This window comes from Guillardia theta, assembly GCF_000315625.1.
Source record: "Guillardia theta CCMP2712 unplaced genomic scaffold GUITHscaffold_32, whole genome shotgun sequence".
Taxonomy (NCBI): Eukaryota; class Cryptophyceae; order Pyrenomonadales; family Geminigeraceae; genus Guillardia; species Guillardia theta.
This window is the reverse complement of record NW_005434642.1, coordinates 302,832-315,320: the sequence shown is the minus strand read 5'-3', so window position 1 is coordinate 315,320 and position 12,489 is coordinate 302,832. Positions and strand designations below refer to the sequence as shown.

General features: G+C 50.6%; 7 protein-coding genes across 7 annotated transcripts; 3 read left to right on the top strand and 4 right to left on the bottom strand.

The window, feature by feature from the left end:
• Positions 1–14: 14 nt before the first annotated feature.
• Positions 15–2,276, bottom strand: GUITHDRAFT_108080 (hypothetical protein; the record flags this gene model as incomplete). The annotated part of the gene is made up of 13 exons (XM_005832968.1): positions 15–102; positions 153–192; positions 244–376; positions 428–534; positions 735–807; positions 860–896; positions 946–1,016; positions 1,071–1,125; positions 1,171–1,224; positions 1,787–1,863; positions 1,907–2,000; positions 2,051–2,106; positions 2,157–2,276. 13 exons carry the CDS (start codon positions 2,274–2,276, stop codon positions 15–17), a joined length of 1,005 nt encoding a protein of 334 aa, XP_005833025.1.
• A 586-nt stretch (positions 2,277–2,862) lies between these two features.
• GUITHDRAFT_138523 (hypothetical protein) lies at positions 2,863–3,702 on the top strand (the record flags this gene model as incomplete). The annotated part of the gene is made up of 1 exon (XM_005832967.1): positions 2,863–3,702. The coding sequence occupies one exon, from the start codon at positions 2,863–2,865 to the stop codon at positions 3,700–3,702; it is 840 nt and encodes a 279-aa protein (XP_005833024.1).
• Positions 3,703–4,033: 331 nt separating this feature from the next.
• On the bottom strand, positions 4,034–5,773 carry GUITHDRAFT_138522 (hypothetical protein; the record flags this gene model as incomplete). The annotated part of the gene is made up of 9 exons (XM_005832966.1): positions 4,034–4,084; positions 4,311–4,439; positions 4,491–4,623; positions 4,695–4,839; positions 4,885–4,965; positions 5,014–5,109; positions 5,295–5,356; positions 5,410–5,663; positions 5,714–5,773. The coding sequence occupies 9 exons, from the start codon at positions 5,771–5,773 to the stop codon at positions 4,034–4,036; spliced, it is 1,011 nt and encodes a 336-aa protein (XP_005833023.1).
• An 839-nt stretch (positions 5,774–6,612) lies between these two features.
• On the top strand, positions 6,613–7,891 carry GUITHDRAFT_108077 (hypothetical protein; the record flags this gene model as incomplete). The annotated part of the gene is made up of 10 exons (XM_005832965.1): positions 6,613–6,836; positions 6,885–7,015; positions 7,065–7,152; positions 7,203–7,245; positions 7,297–7,359; positions 7,406–7,484; positions 7,547–7,607; positions 7,658–7,690; positions 7,741–7,778; positions 7,878–7,891. The coding sequence occupies 10 exons, from the start codon at positions 6,613–6,615 to the stop codon at positions 7,889–7,891; spliced, it is 774 nt and encodes a 257-aa protein (XP_005833022.1).
• Positions 7,890–8,628, bottom strand: GUITHDRAFT_152510 (hypothetical protein). The gene is made up of 2 exons (XM_005832964.1): positions 8,238–8,628; positions 7,890–8,188 (listed from the first exon to the last, which is right to left on the bottom strand). Exons 1-2 carry the CDS (start codon positions 8,369–8,371, stop codon positions 8,074–8,076), a joined length of 249 nt encoding a protein of 82 aa, XP_005833021.1. The 5' UTR covers positions 8,372–8,628; the 3' UTR covers positions 7,890–8,073.
• Positions 8,629–8,957: 329 nt separating this feature from the next.
• Positions 8,958–11,293, top strand: GUITHDRAFT_108076 (hypothetical protein; the record flags this gene model as incomplete). The annotated part of the gene is made up of 16 exons (XM_005832963.1): positions 8,958–9,080; positions 9,128–9,170; positions 9,222–9,277; positions 9,328–9,358; positions 9,414–9,464; positions 9,512–9,566; positions 9,618–9,714; positions 9,771–10,203; positions 10,252–10,391; positions 10,451–10,522; positions 10,574–10,645; positions 10,693–10,748; positions 10,799–10,851; positions 10,899–10,999; positions 11,104–11,160; positions 11,228–11,293. 16 exons carry the CDS (start codon positions 8,958–8,960, stop codon positions 11,291–11,293), a joined length of 1,506 nt encoding a protein of 501 aa, XP_005833020.1.
• A 66-nt stretch (positions 11,294–11,359) lies between these two features.
• Positions 11,360–12,161, bottom strand: GUITHDRAFT_70946 (hypothetical protein; the record flags this gene model as incomplete). Its single annotated transcript, XM_005832962.1, has 3 exons — positions 11,360–11,611; positions 11,775–11,776; positions 12,041–12,161. The coding sequence occupies 3 exons, from the start codon at positions 12,159–12,161 to the stop codon at positions 11,360–11,362; spliced, it is 375 nt and encodes a 124-aa protein (XP_005833019.1).
• Between the last annotated feature and the right edge of the window lie 328 nt (positions 12,162–12,489).

The following is a 12,489-nucleotide window of genomic DNA, read 5'->3' as shown; positions in this document are numbered from 1 at the left end:
GTCCAGCTCTCTCCTCATGGAGCACAGCATGCAACTTGAGCCATGGCGGTGTTAACGATGTCCTCGATGCTCAACGGCTGCGTGCGAAGAGCTTGTTGAAACCTTCGAGATGTTGCTCAGCACGAGAAGGCTGGAACAACAAACATTCTTACAGCGCTTTGCTCAACGAATCCGCATCAGCCCTCTTAGCAGCTTGAAGAAATAGTTGAGATGTGAACAAACTTGCACAAGACTGAAGTTCACCTGCAGGAGAGAAGAATTCGATCGCCTCCACCGTCACGTCTGGCGGCCCGCTGACGGACATCTCATTGCAGTTGTCTGGGTATGTGATGCTGATCCCGGCGATCTTGAACAACGCAAGCTTGTCAGAGTTTGTCTGTGGATAAATTCCGTCACATCTTGCATATTCAACGTGTTTGTTCTCCACCTGAATGATCTGTTTCTGCTCATCGGGCGCCCTTGTAATCACAACAGCAGGATCGTCGCTCGTGGTCAATGCTCCATCCTCCATTACTCGTAGGCAGACGACCTGACCTTGTGGGTCAGAGATGGTGAGGAGGGAAAGGAGAAGGGAAAGGAGAAGGGAAAAGAGCAGGGAAAAGAGGAGGGAAAAGAGCAGGGAAAAGAGGAGGGTCTATTTACTTGAACAGATGGGTCAAGCCCGGGATAGCTTTCTGACAAGTATGTGCTGCCTGCATGGAATGTCAACAAGACTGAAAATGTCATTGATCCACCACATTGCATGTCTTTCCACAGCAGCATTAAGGGAGTGAGTCCAATCTCATAGTGGCTTTCTCTGTGCAGGAACTGCAGACACAAGAATCATCCCTCCATGGCAGGAGGGAGAGTGAAGCCAAACCTGCAAACCATCCCTGACGAATGGACAACTCAAGGTCCTAGGTGGCGCATCAGATCCCAGGAGGTTTGAAGCAAGGTAGGGAAGACCTATACGCTGATTCGATCCCATTCATATCGCAGAAGTACCATGGGAGGATGTGCAAGGGAAACGGGTTGTTCTAGAGCGAGCATGCTCTAGTCAGGAACGTTCTTGTGAATAACCGTGTCCTCACGTGCTCGTGGAATTGAGCGGCAAATGCAGCATCCTCCGAAATCTTCTGCTGTAACCTGAAGAAACTGTCAGAACTCATCCATGTGGGAACCTCCTATCACCAGAACAGTCTGAAGTCTGCAGAACAATCGTACACCGCATGACCTTTCCAGCACCTGCTCGGATGATCACCACTTGTACTCTTTGCAATGATCTGCTCATCGTGACATACATCACATCACAGATGAAGAAACAGTTGAGCTCGTCGACAAAAATACAGTCGAGGATCGTCGTATCGTGTCCTCCTATCCTCCCTTGCCTGTTTGCTAACACCTGAACATCACATGAAGTCAGCCAACACGATCGGGATCAGACGTTCAAGTGCTCAATTGATACCCCTCCGTTCGGCAGGGCCGATTGAAACTGTTTGAAGACTTTCCCGGTTCCTGATGATCAAGATCACGACTAAAGAGATGGTTGACTAGCTAGCACTTAATCGCGCTATGGTTCTCCCGCCCGATGATAAGACCAAACATCTTCTCCTGTCTCACGGAATCAAACTTGAGAACGTGGACAAGGGACATCGAGGAGGAGGAGAGGAGCAGGAGAGAAGCAGGAGAGGAGCAGCAGCAGAAGCAGAAGCCGCAGCAGCAGGAGGCGTCAAAAAGGTTCTTGAGCTCCGCGACGTGGAGAAGAGGGAACGAGATACAACGAAGACGAGCGGGAGGAGAGCGATACCCTTGCGGTCTCGGAGCAACGAGCCACTTGTTCTGCAGCTCGTCAGGGACTTCTATCATCCAATCCGGCATCATCATCTTTGGTCGAGTCAGCACCGTCACAACCCTCGCTCCTCCTCACCTTGCCCTTCCATGTGTCCTCGTCGAGATCGACCTGCTTCCGGTTGTGTGCTCTGCTCGCCTTCGACTTGGAGTCTGCCTGCCCTTCAGGGCTGCTGAGCAGAACACCATCAAGGCAACGTGGGCATGTACAACTTCAGCTCACGCTGCTGGTGCCTGCCTCTCATCTTCCCCTTCCTCCTCGCCTCCCATCATTCTTGCCTGGAATCAACTTCACTCTCCTCCTACACTCGAGCTGCGGCACAGCTGACCAGCATGACCCGGTCCTTGCGCTCCGATCTCTGCCTGTCCAACATCTGCCGCTGCCTCCGGCGCTGGTCGATCGCCATGGCCTTCTTGACATTCCTCTCCCCCTTTGCGTTCGTTGCCATGCTGCAGCCGCAGGTGTCTGCTCAGATCTAGCGTCACAGACACTCCTTCCTTGCTCTGACGATCTCTTTTCCCGCCGTCATTTCCTTCCACTCCCGGATGCTTTCCTTCTTCATTACACTCTCCCCTCCCCCTCTCCTCCGTCTCCATCCCGCTCCCTCCCTCCCTTCCCTGCTTGCTTTCAGATTTCTCTCCCTCGCTCCCTGCCTCCCTGCCTCCCTGCCTCCCTGCCTCCCTGCCTCCCTGCCTCCCTGCCTCCCTGCCTGCCTGCCTCCTTGCCTCCCTGCCTCCCTGCCTCCCTGCCTCCTTGCCTCCCTGCCTCCCTGCCTCCCTCCTTCCCTGCCTCCCTCCCTGCCTCCCTGCCTCCCTGCCTCCCTGCCTCCCTGCCTCCCTGCCTGCCTCCCTGCCTGCCTCCCTGCATCTCCCCCTGGCGCAGGGCGGGAGCGGAAGTGAGGGCAGCGGGAGGGGAGGGGCAGGAGCTGGGAGGGGGCGAACTAAAATTTCGCAGACTACTGCGGGGAACAGAAATTAGGACGGGGAATGAGCGGGCGCATACCAAGAATGCTGGCGTGCAGGCTGGGCAAGGCCATGCTGCGCGGCTTCTTCTTCCCTCCCTCCTCCTTCTCCTCCCTCCCCTCCCCTGCTCCCTTGTGCGTCCCACGGCGCTTCTTCCGGTCGACTTCATGGCCGCGCATGGAGGCGACGGAGCGGTCGGGCGCGTCGGAGGAAGGTGACATGGAGGAGTTGCGGTCAGCAGTGGAGGACACGATGAAGTGGAAGAGGGAGGACATGAGCTCGCACAAGAGCATGAACGAGACCTGGAGCAGAGTCAAGCTGAAAGAAAACATGCACAACTTCGTGGAGCCGACGGCGATCGTGTACTACGAGAGAGACTACGAGGAAGAGCTGATCAGCGTAGTGACCACTTACGATGTCTTGCGAACAGACGCCCCCCAGCCCAATCATCCGGCTCGTATCCCCCCGAAGCATTACTCCACCACGTTTCTCATCGGCATCTCTAAGAAGCGAGCGACGCTGCCCCTCTTCTTCGAGTGCGAGGCAAGCTGGAGCGAATTTCGAATCCTGCGGTTGAGCTTGGGGACGGCGATGAACAGCGGCTTCATGGCGAACGAGGCCAGCAGGTCCGCCATGCTGTACAACCTGTTCATGAAGAGGAGCGACGAGCGGGAGGGGAATGAGGACGCGATTGCAGAGTACGAACAATTCGAGGGTCTGGACTCGAAGCGATTCAGCAAGCTGGATGCTCGGCTGCAGAAAGGGTTCAGGGAGTACCTGGAGGTCCGGGGGATAGATCAGCAGTTCCTGCGAGACATGATCCAAGAGACGCTGCAACAGAAAGATCGCAAGTGCATGAACTTTCTCAAGGACATCAAACGGTACTTCAGGGTGAAAGAGGATGACGTTTGAACATCATCGTGGAGATTTTTTGGGCTGTGATTTTTCTTCTGGACACATCTTGTTTCTGTAGTGATATCACTAATATCACTATTTTATTCACGCGTGTTGTGCGCGTTGCTTGTGATACATATCCATGACATTGCAATACACTCGAAACTCACTATCACAGAGCTTCTGGATGCTCCATTTTCTCCTCACAAAATCAGCAACCTGATAAACAGAGGATGTTTATGATGATGTATCAAATTTGCAAACACCTTGAGCGCCAGACCTTGTAGACGCCGAAGATGAGGCGCCGTGTCATCCAAGAGCTGAAGTAACATCAGAACGTCGATGTCCATCAGTTGACTACCTCGAGTGATGACTGGATCTCCTCTGATAGCGCGTCGATCTAGACGAGAATGATCAGTGAGCAAACGATAACATTCATGCCAAAGTGCTTGAGCAGCGTGGAGGCTGGAAAGCAGGAGGCTGGAGTGGAAAGAGGAGGAGGATGGAATGACGGGCTGAATGTCAGGGGTAATACATCTCCTCGCTCGACGAGTCGCAGTCTTGTGAGAAACGCTTCTTCTCCCTGCGATGAGTCACCAGGGCCTCTGATGCCCATCATGACTAACCTCATCTCGCAAGAAATCCCTTATCTCTGATATGCCTCCTCCTTCGTACGCCACGACGATCTTTCCCATAGCCAGGGCTTCGATGACGGCTCGACAGAACGTTTCGTCCGTTAGAGAGGGGATCACTACCTGTACCGTGATTCAGATGGAAACGAGCGGATGCAAGCAATCATATCCAACCACATCAGCACATAGTAGAGCTCCAGGCATCTCGTCAGGATGGATTTGTTCCTCCAGTTGGCAGCTCAACCCGCACTCCCTCCTCAATCTCCCTGCCAGGGGCATGAGACGTTCTATGTTGATGATGCATGGTCTGAACACCAGTTTCATCAGCAAGCATCCTACTGAAACGGTTCGGTCTGACTGGCATCCCCAGGATGACACCCTTCGCGGTCTCCTTGAATGTTGCTAGTCTGCATCGAAGAGGTCAAGGTATCAGCAATGGAGATCATGACTCTGAAAGGGCGGAGAAAGATAGAAACTAACGCTCTGATGAAGTCGAGTTGTCCCTTTATCCTGCTTACTCGCCCTGTGATAGAAATTCACAAAAGTTGAAAGACAAACAAGGATTAACCTGGAAGAAGCACTGTTCGCAACTTGGAATCATAAAGGTTCCATTTCATTGCAAAACATTTTGCTACACTTATGTTGTCTTCTGTCATATCGTATCAACAGGACATGTCCACTTGCACGAGAAGATTACCTGAAATTTGAAATTGTGACGTGTCGATGCCCCTTGGTATAATCACTGCTTTCGTTTCTACCAACCGCCCTTTCCATAACACGATCTTGAGCTGGCCTGAATCGGAATCAGGTAGAGCGAACTTTGGTAGCCCATGACAGGTTGTAGGTGTTGAATCCTCAGCACTTAAATGCTGCACAAAAAACTCAGTACAAGCAAACACTCAGTTCGAGCAATGATTCTTTCCTGGTGTGCCATCACATAGGAAAATAGGAACTTGGAAGGAAGGACGACGAAAGCACCCCACAACATTGGCCTAGCCATGGCGCGTTTCCAAAATCCTTTCGTCAGGCTGTAGGCTCCGCTGCAGCGAGAAAGGATCAACAACTTGCACTCTATTCCAGCAACCTCACTCACTGATGCGTGGTCAGGTATCTTGTCCCAGAAATCCGACAAGCTATCCAAGTGCTCCATGCCGATGTCCGGGATCGCGCGTGGACGATGTGTATCCCAAACCTCCGGATGGCTTGGAGGAGCTTCCATGGGACAAGAAAGAAGATGTTGATAGGGTTCTTGGACAGAAGGCAAGGCTCAAGTATCACTTCGATGCCCTTTCCCCTCAGAGCTTCTGTCAACTTTCCCCCTGCGCACATGATGACTGGCTCATGGCCCTGTTCTCTCAGTCAGAAAACAAGACAGACGACAGGGCGAGAAAGATCACCTTCTCCTTCAAATACGAGGAGATCTCTAGCACTCCGCGCTCTACTCCTCCCATGGACATGGACGGTATCACCTGAAGCACCTTCATCCCTCTCCCACGCTCCAGTCTTTCTTCACTGCTGAGGGAAAGAAGGAGAGATTTCAAGGTGTCTTTCTCCGGGACACCGGATAGAACTCAGATTCGAGTTCGATTCTTCCATCTATCTGCCGTCCTTCGTCGTCGTTCTCGCCTGCCATAACCATTTCACCCTGTGAAAAGCTCCATGCTGATTGGACGCTTCGTACCCTTGTTCACCACCCCTCGAATTCAAGGAAAAGATACCCCTCCCTTGTCGACAGGTTTTCCATTCCTTTCAATAACGGAAGTAACCGGAAAGAGACGGATATAGCTTGGGATGGCAGGGGAGGCAACAGAAGGCGGGGAGGAGGTGCGGCTGGTAATGGCAGACTTCAGGACGTTCGAGCCATGCATAGTAAGGTATGGTGAAGTATGATCATTGTTTCCTTGCTGCTTGCTGGCAGTTATATCATGATGTGGAGTTGTGATGAAGTGAACTTGATCCCCCGGTCCCTTGCCCCGAAGGGCTCTAGTCGAACGCTCGTCTGCCTCATGATGCCTCTCAGTGTTGAACTCAGATGTGTGATGTGGTTGGTTTCTTGTTGCCTCTAGAGTTTTGACGACATGGAGTACATATGTCATGTTGATCCTATGGATGTTGATTGGTTTTCTTCCCTGGACTAATCTGTACCTTGTAGTCAACGGTCAGCGGAGAAGCAGCAGAGGACGAGGAGGGGTGTTCAAGCTAGCGTTTGTGGCGCTGCCATAGCTTGTGTAGCTATCTTGCTCTTGGCATCTCATCACAAAGGAGCTCGGACTTCGTTGACTCCGGTAAACCTCAGATGTTGGGAGGTATTTCAATGTATGAGAGCCTCACCAGCCTTGTCCAGGAGGAATCGATCACTGTTACAGCTCAAGACATCGACCGATTAGGCCTGTCTGCTCCACAGGGATTTGAAACCCCAAACATTCAAGTCACGGATGCCGATATCGAGAGGCTCGGATTGAAAGCACCGGCAGGGTTCAATGTCCCCGCCATCAATGTCACCAAGGATGATATTGAGAGGTGGGTTGTTTGTGTACAGCATCTTGAGGACTGACGTGTGCTCTTCAGACTCGGGTTGAGTGTACCCACAGCTGCAGCAGGCGGGTACGGTGGAAACATCCAGGTCACTCCCGAGGACGTAGAACGATACGGGCTGGTTGCGCCGAGCGGGTTCGAAGACGTTCATGAACCTGTGACGGGTAAAACGCTGCTGGGGATCAAAGAGTTCAGTGCTGACATGTGCTCCAGCGGAAGATGTTGATCGCTATGGGTTGCTTGCGCCGTCTGGTTCGCGCCAACGTGACGCTATCGATGTCACCGACGATGATGTGAACAAGTAGAACCTCAATGGAGTATGGCATTCTTCTGACAGTCCGAATCTATCAGATACGGCTTGAAGTTGGATCCTGTAACAGACGACGACATCAAGGTAGTGCACCTTCACTATTTTCCCGGTAAAAAGCTGATAATCTAATGACAGTCAATGGGCGTTGCACCTATAGCCGTCACTGACGATGATATTGATCATTTGGGGTTGAATTTGGTATGTATTCCTGCTTGAATTCTGCAGTTCTGACATGAAACACCAGTCGAAAGTCACGAACCAGGACAAATCAGACTTGGGCTTGCTTGGAACCACGTACAGGCTGACAGCCGATGAAGCTGCAGGTTGGACCCGATGAACCAACTTTTTTCTCAGAAGCATCGCGCCTGATATTTGCTTCTCATAGCTCTGGGGCTCAGTGGACCAATCACCCTCACGGCAGAAGAGGCGGTGAAGTTAGGACTCAAGTGATGAGAGGCTTCTGCAGCTCTCGCCCGTCTTGACTTTGTTGGTGCAGTGTGCCTTCGGTGACTGAAGGAGACTTGGACAAGTGACGAGCAGTGCCTCTTGATCGCACTCAACCTGATCCTTGAACGGCAGGTACGGGTTGAGAGATCCTAAGGGGTGGAACGCAACGGGTTACAAGCACATACCTTAAATGCTAAAGCATGACATATACTCGCGAAGGCTCAACTTGACCGTTTTAAATTTTACAAGCTGATGAATCTGAATCGCAGAGCATGCGGAATGATTGCACAGAGTTGATTTGTATCAAAAGCTATTACAAAGACTTGTATTTGCCAATCAATCCTGTCTTAAACTTTGTCACATCGAACATGATCATGCCCAGTTAGACTGTCTGCATAATCCCATCCGTGGCAAAATCCTCAAGAGCTACAAAGGAACATGTTTCTACACTCTATTGTCGATCTATCATAATCGCGTATAACCCCTCGATCCATAGCCGCTAGGGTGCATCTCTGTACCAGAAGTAGCTTGCGCTGCTTGTCTTCCAAGCAGCGAGCTCCCACTTATCATTGTCTTCCACCTGTCATGGAGCTCATCAGCATCCTCATCATGCATAAAATGAATCTGACCAGATATAGATCAGGATTAGTGCTAGGAGGAGCAACCACGGGTTCAAGTGTACGTTGGCGGCGCCGGTCTCGATGGGGTTGAAGTACTGCCGAGTATATGGGTGGCCAAGCCCTGTGCGATATCCAGCGTCCATGGGTATCCGTCGCAATGGAGCTTTCCTAACGAGTGCGTCGCCTTTGTGCCTGCCTCCTCCAACACACGTTTGGCGTCTTGTCGTGCCAACTAGCAGATGCTTGCTCCTCCTCCTACCTCCTTCAGCCCTTGCTCTTGGTCCACACAGCGTTCTCCCTTCCTCCTTCCTCTTCTCCCCTCGTCTGCTCTTCCTCCCCAACGCTCTCCCTCTCACTTTGCCTGCATCTTCCCTGCAAGCATTAGCAAGTGGCAGGGAATGATGGCAGACCACGGAAACCGGAGAAGCTGGTAGACCTTTCACCAAACCTTGCGGAAACATGCGGGAAAACATGTCGGAGGCCTGACTGGTCAGTATGAGCGCTTGAGGAGAGGAGGAGGGGGCAGCGATCACGAGGAAGAGCATCGAAGCAAGACGTTGCGAAGGAAAGCTATAGAGAAGCATCAAACAAGAGCAGGAGGAGGGGAAGGGAGACGGGGACTGAGCAGGTGGGGTCGAATCGGAGACTCGTAAAATCGACCCGTATGCTCGAAGTACACATGTAGATTCGAAGAACGGCAGTGATTTTACACTTTCTTGGACCATGAGGATGGCGACGATGCGTGGGGTTCGATGTATTTTCTTGTATCTCTCCCTCCTGTATGTGAATTTGCCCGTCCCGTGTGCTTCTTTCGACGGGCTCTGCCTCGTCGACGATTTCAAGGTCAACTCGGTAAGCTCAACTCCACCTCTTGTTCGCATGTTGATACAAAGAGCCAGTGGAGTGCTGATGATTTCCGAGGAACTTCTGAAGAAGTCTTGGGTAAACGGAACTTGTGTTGCCAAATGTGCCCGAGTAAGGTGGTTTTGTCAGGGACAGCATACTTCGACCATAACAATTCCCTGATGGTGATCCATAGAAATGTAGAGGTATTCAGTTATGCAATTACTTCTGTTTGTCACCAATGCCATTATCGTAGAAAGGAATGGAAATCATCGAATACAATCAAGGTTATCAATGACCCCTTCGTTTCGGCAGCACGACCGGATCTTACTTGTTGGCCAGGAGGCAAAATCATAAACCGACGTAGAATGGTAGGCTTTGGGAACATTACAGGTGTTCTAAGACCTCATTGTTACCTACTTGACCCCTGCGCTTGACAGCCCTCTCCTACGTTCGGGATTCAATCTTTGGTTACGTGGAAACTTCCATGCCAAGGTGTGGTCGTTTGTCTGGCGATGAGAAATGTTGACTGGTCTATCATGATAGAATCACGTTCGTGAACTTGAGCAAGCAATGGCTTCTCGAAGACACATTAGAGTATTCGAAGATCCTCCATGAAACATTCCAGCTTGAGCCGAAAGAGGTGAACGTAACCATCTCATTTCCATCACTCGCTCGAATTGTAAAGAATATCTTCAGAAAAATTCCGATCTTGATGGTATTGCCTTCGACTGGATGCGAAAGGATTTCTATGTTGCCAACAACAAGCCACGCGTGATCTCGAAAGTGCGGCATCAGCATGAAGGCAATCAGCACGTGACAGATGTCGTCTGGTGGGCAGACAGACAGTCAGACACAGCTCTCGCAATCGCTCATGAATTGTGCTTGCAAAAGCATGGAACGCTAGGAGGGGAGCTACTGGAGGGAGAGAGCAACAAAGCATGTGAAGAGCGGGTTGCGCTTGAATGGGGAGGAGGTGGCTCGTTCGGCAAGATCGGAGACCTTGGGTTCATCAAAGGTGAGGGTGGCCAGAACGAGCATGGATACGTCCTTCTTCTGCAAAAGCGATCGCCAGGTGGACTGTTCCAAGTGGACATGGACGGACGGACCTTGTTGAGGCTCTCAGTAGGAGGTTTGTAGCCTTGGCCGGACGTTTCTGGAAGGTGACGATCTTGCCCAGAGAGCAACGACAAACATTTTTCAGGACTAGCGGTCTCTAAAGATGGTCTTGATATCTTCCTTGCGTACCTTGACGGGGACATAATGCGGTACACTTGCGTGCATAAAATAAGCTCGTTGGACCCCTCTGAGGTCATCAAGGTATTGCACACAGTCACGTGCATCTGAGGGAAAATCTGATCATGGGGAATTTTTTGCAGAATTGGATCGTGAAGCAGGCGAATGGAACTTCGATTGAGGCAACAGTGGACAAACTGTCAAAGTGGCTCCAGGTATAATTCTCTTTCGACCATAGACGCACTTCGCAGTAACCAGCATGCCAGTCTGGAAACAGTTCTTTGCCAGACTTTGTCGGCAGCTTTGGGGATTACATCGCAGTGAAGGCCTATCTCCAGGTAATATTGAGATTTCGTCTTGTCAAGGATTGATATCTCTTCAACAGAACACATCCATCCACAGTCTCTTTCAAGATATGATCCCATCCAGCTTGAAATCTAGGTGCTTGCTCAAGTCCAATGGAGGACCCTGAAGTACTAAGTGTACTGCAGCAATGGGTTACCGTTGGTCGACCTGCTGCTACTGCTGTTCGGGCTCGCAGCTGGTGTGCTTGACTACTCGATTGCTAGCAGCATATGACGGAGAATTCAGTGTATTGCTTCTCGCTCTGTATCCTCAGAGTTGGCATGGGGCTGAGATCCGGCAGCCATCACCTTGTGAACCTCGTTCGAAGTTACCTTGCTGATGTCAAGGTGAGGGCGAGAGCGAGAGTTTGTGATGAGGGAGAGAAGGAGTGGGGGAGTGAGGTAGAGGGAGGAAGGGTGAATGTGTATCATCCTCCATGACGTTGAATCAGAACTACTTTGCTCCCAAGAAACGCGAGACCAACCATAGATTTCGTTCAGCACCGCACGTGAGAAAATTTTGTCTTGCCCTCCTTGGGCAGGTTAAAGCGTGACCGCAGTCTGAATATGATGCAGTATGAACCCATGTGTGCATATGATGATGAGATCGAGCTTGGGGAGTTATCGAAGCTAGAAGACTAACCATCAACACCATCTTTTCTCTTTCTCCCGCTGCCCTCACCTTCCATGATTTTATCGCATCCTCCATCAATCAGTTTCAAAGTAAATGCACACATAAAATTGATTCAAGTTCGATTTTGTCTGTAATCGTAAATCACAAAGCCATCCAAAACAAAGCCTAACTTGTTTCAGCTTTTTGCTGGGAAGCAATAGTGAGATCATAGAAGAACAATTCGTTACGATCACCTCTTTTGCCAATTTTTCTTGGCGACGAGCTTCCAAGGTGATGGCATTGATTCTTGCCATCTCTTTGAAATGGTGCAAGCATTCAAAGTAATCCTGTTCATATTCAAATTAAAGGAGAAAAAACGATATTCTTGACACACACTTAAGTTCTTTCAATCCTGTTTGAAATCTATTCCTAATATCCTCTAATATACCCGAATCAAACATGTCGCTTTTGAAATGATTCATATTAGTAGATAAGAAGTACATACAGCACCACTTCGTAATAATCCAAATTAGATTCGTATACAACCATTCAATCAAAATTACGACCCGCAGTACTACACTTATGATCCACAGCAAGACAACAAAACAAAAACAGCCCAGATAACCAAATGAGACAGATTCTCTCAGAGGTAAAATGCACATTCAAACCATCGCATCAGATTTCAGTGGAACCGCTGTCATAGGAGACGTTGGGGAACGGGACCAAGGAGGCAGAGAGACAGAGAGGGAGATGAGGAGCAGAAGGAGAAGAGAAACTTGCCTCTCTCGCCTTGATGCATGTGTTGGGGTCGTCTGTCTGCTTCATGCACTCATGAAAGTCCGTCCAGAAGCCATAACAGCGGCCTGTCCCGCCTCTCGCCCCGAACCCAGACGACATTGTTGAAGCCTTCCTCCTCACATGTACCCCACCCCTCCGATCAACCATGCTCCACCACCCCACGAGAACTCTCCAGAGGGTGTTGTCATGTACGGGTTCATAAAATTTCTTCACCGGTCAGTTGATGTGTAAAGTACCCCAGCCTGAAACGGCAACAATGACAGGCACCCTACCCCTAGAGTACAATTGCACCAATGTACCCCCCCATAATCCATACAGACTGCCCTACCCTCAGTACTTTATCGCGGCCGAGGCAATAGCAGCCAGTATCCGTGAAGGTATCCGTGAAGGTATCCGTGAAGGTATCCGTGAAGTATCCAGAGCTGGC

Excerpts from the sequence above, each read along its gene's own strand:
- GUITHDRAFT_152510 (XM_005832964.1), bottom strand. The coding sequence starts at position 8,371 with ATGGACGCTGGATATCGCACAGGGCTTGGCCACCCATATACTCGGCAG. Across the intron at positions 8,189-8,237 it reads CTAATCCTGATCTATATCTG|GTGGAAGACAATGATAAGTG; the intron begins GTCAGATTCATT and ends GCTCCATGACAG.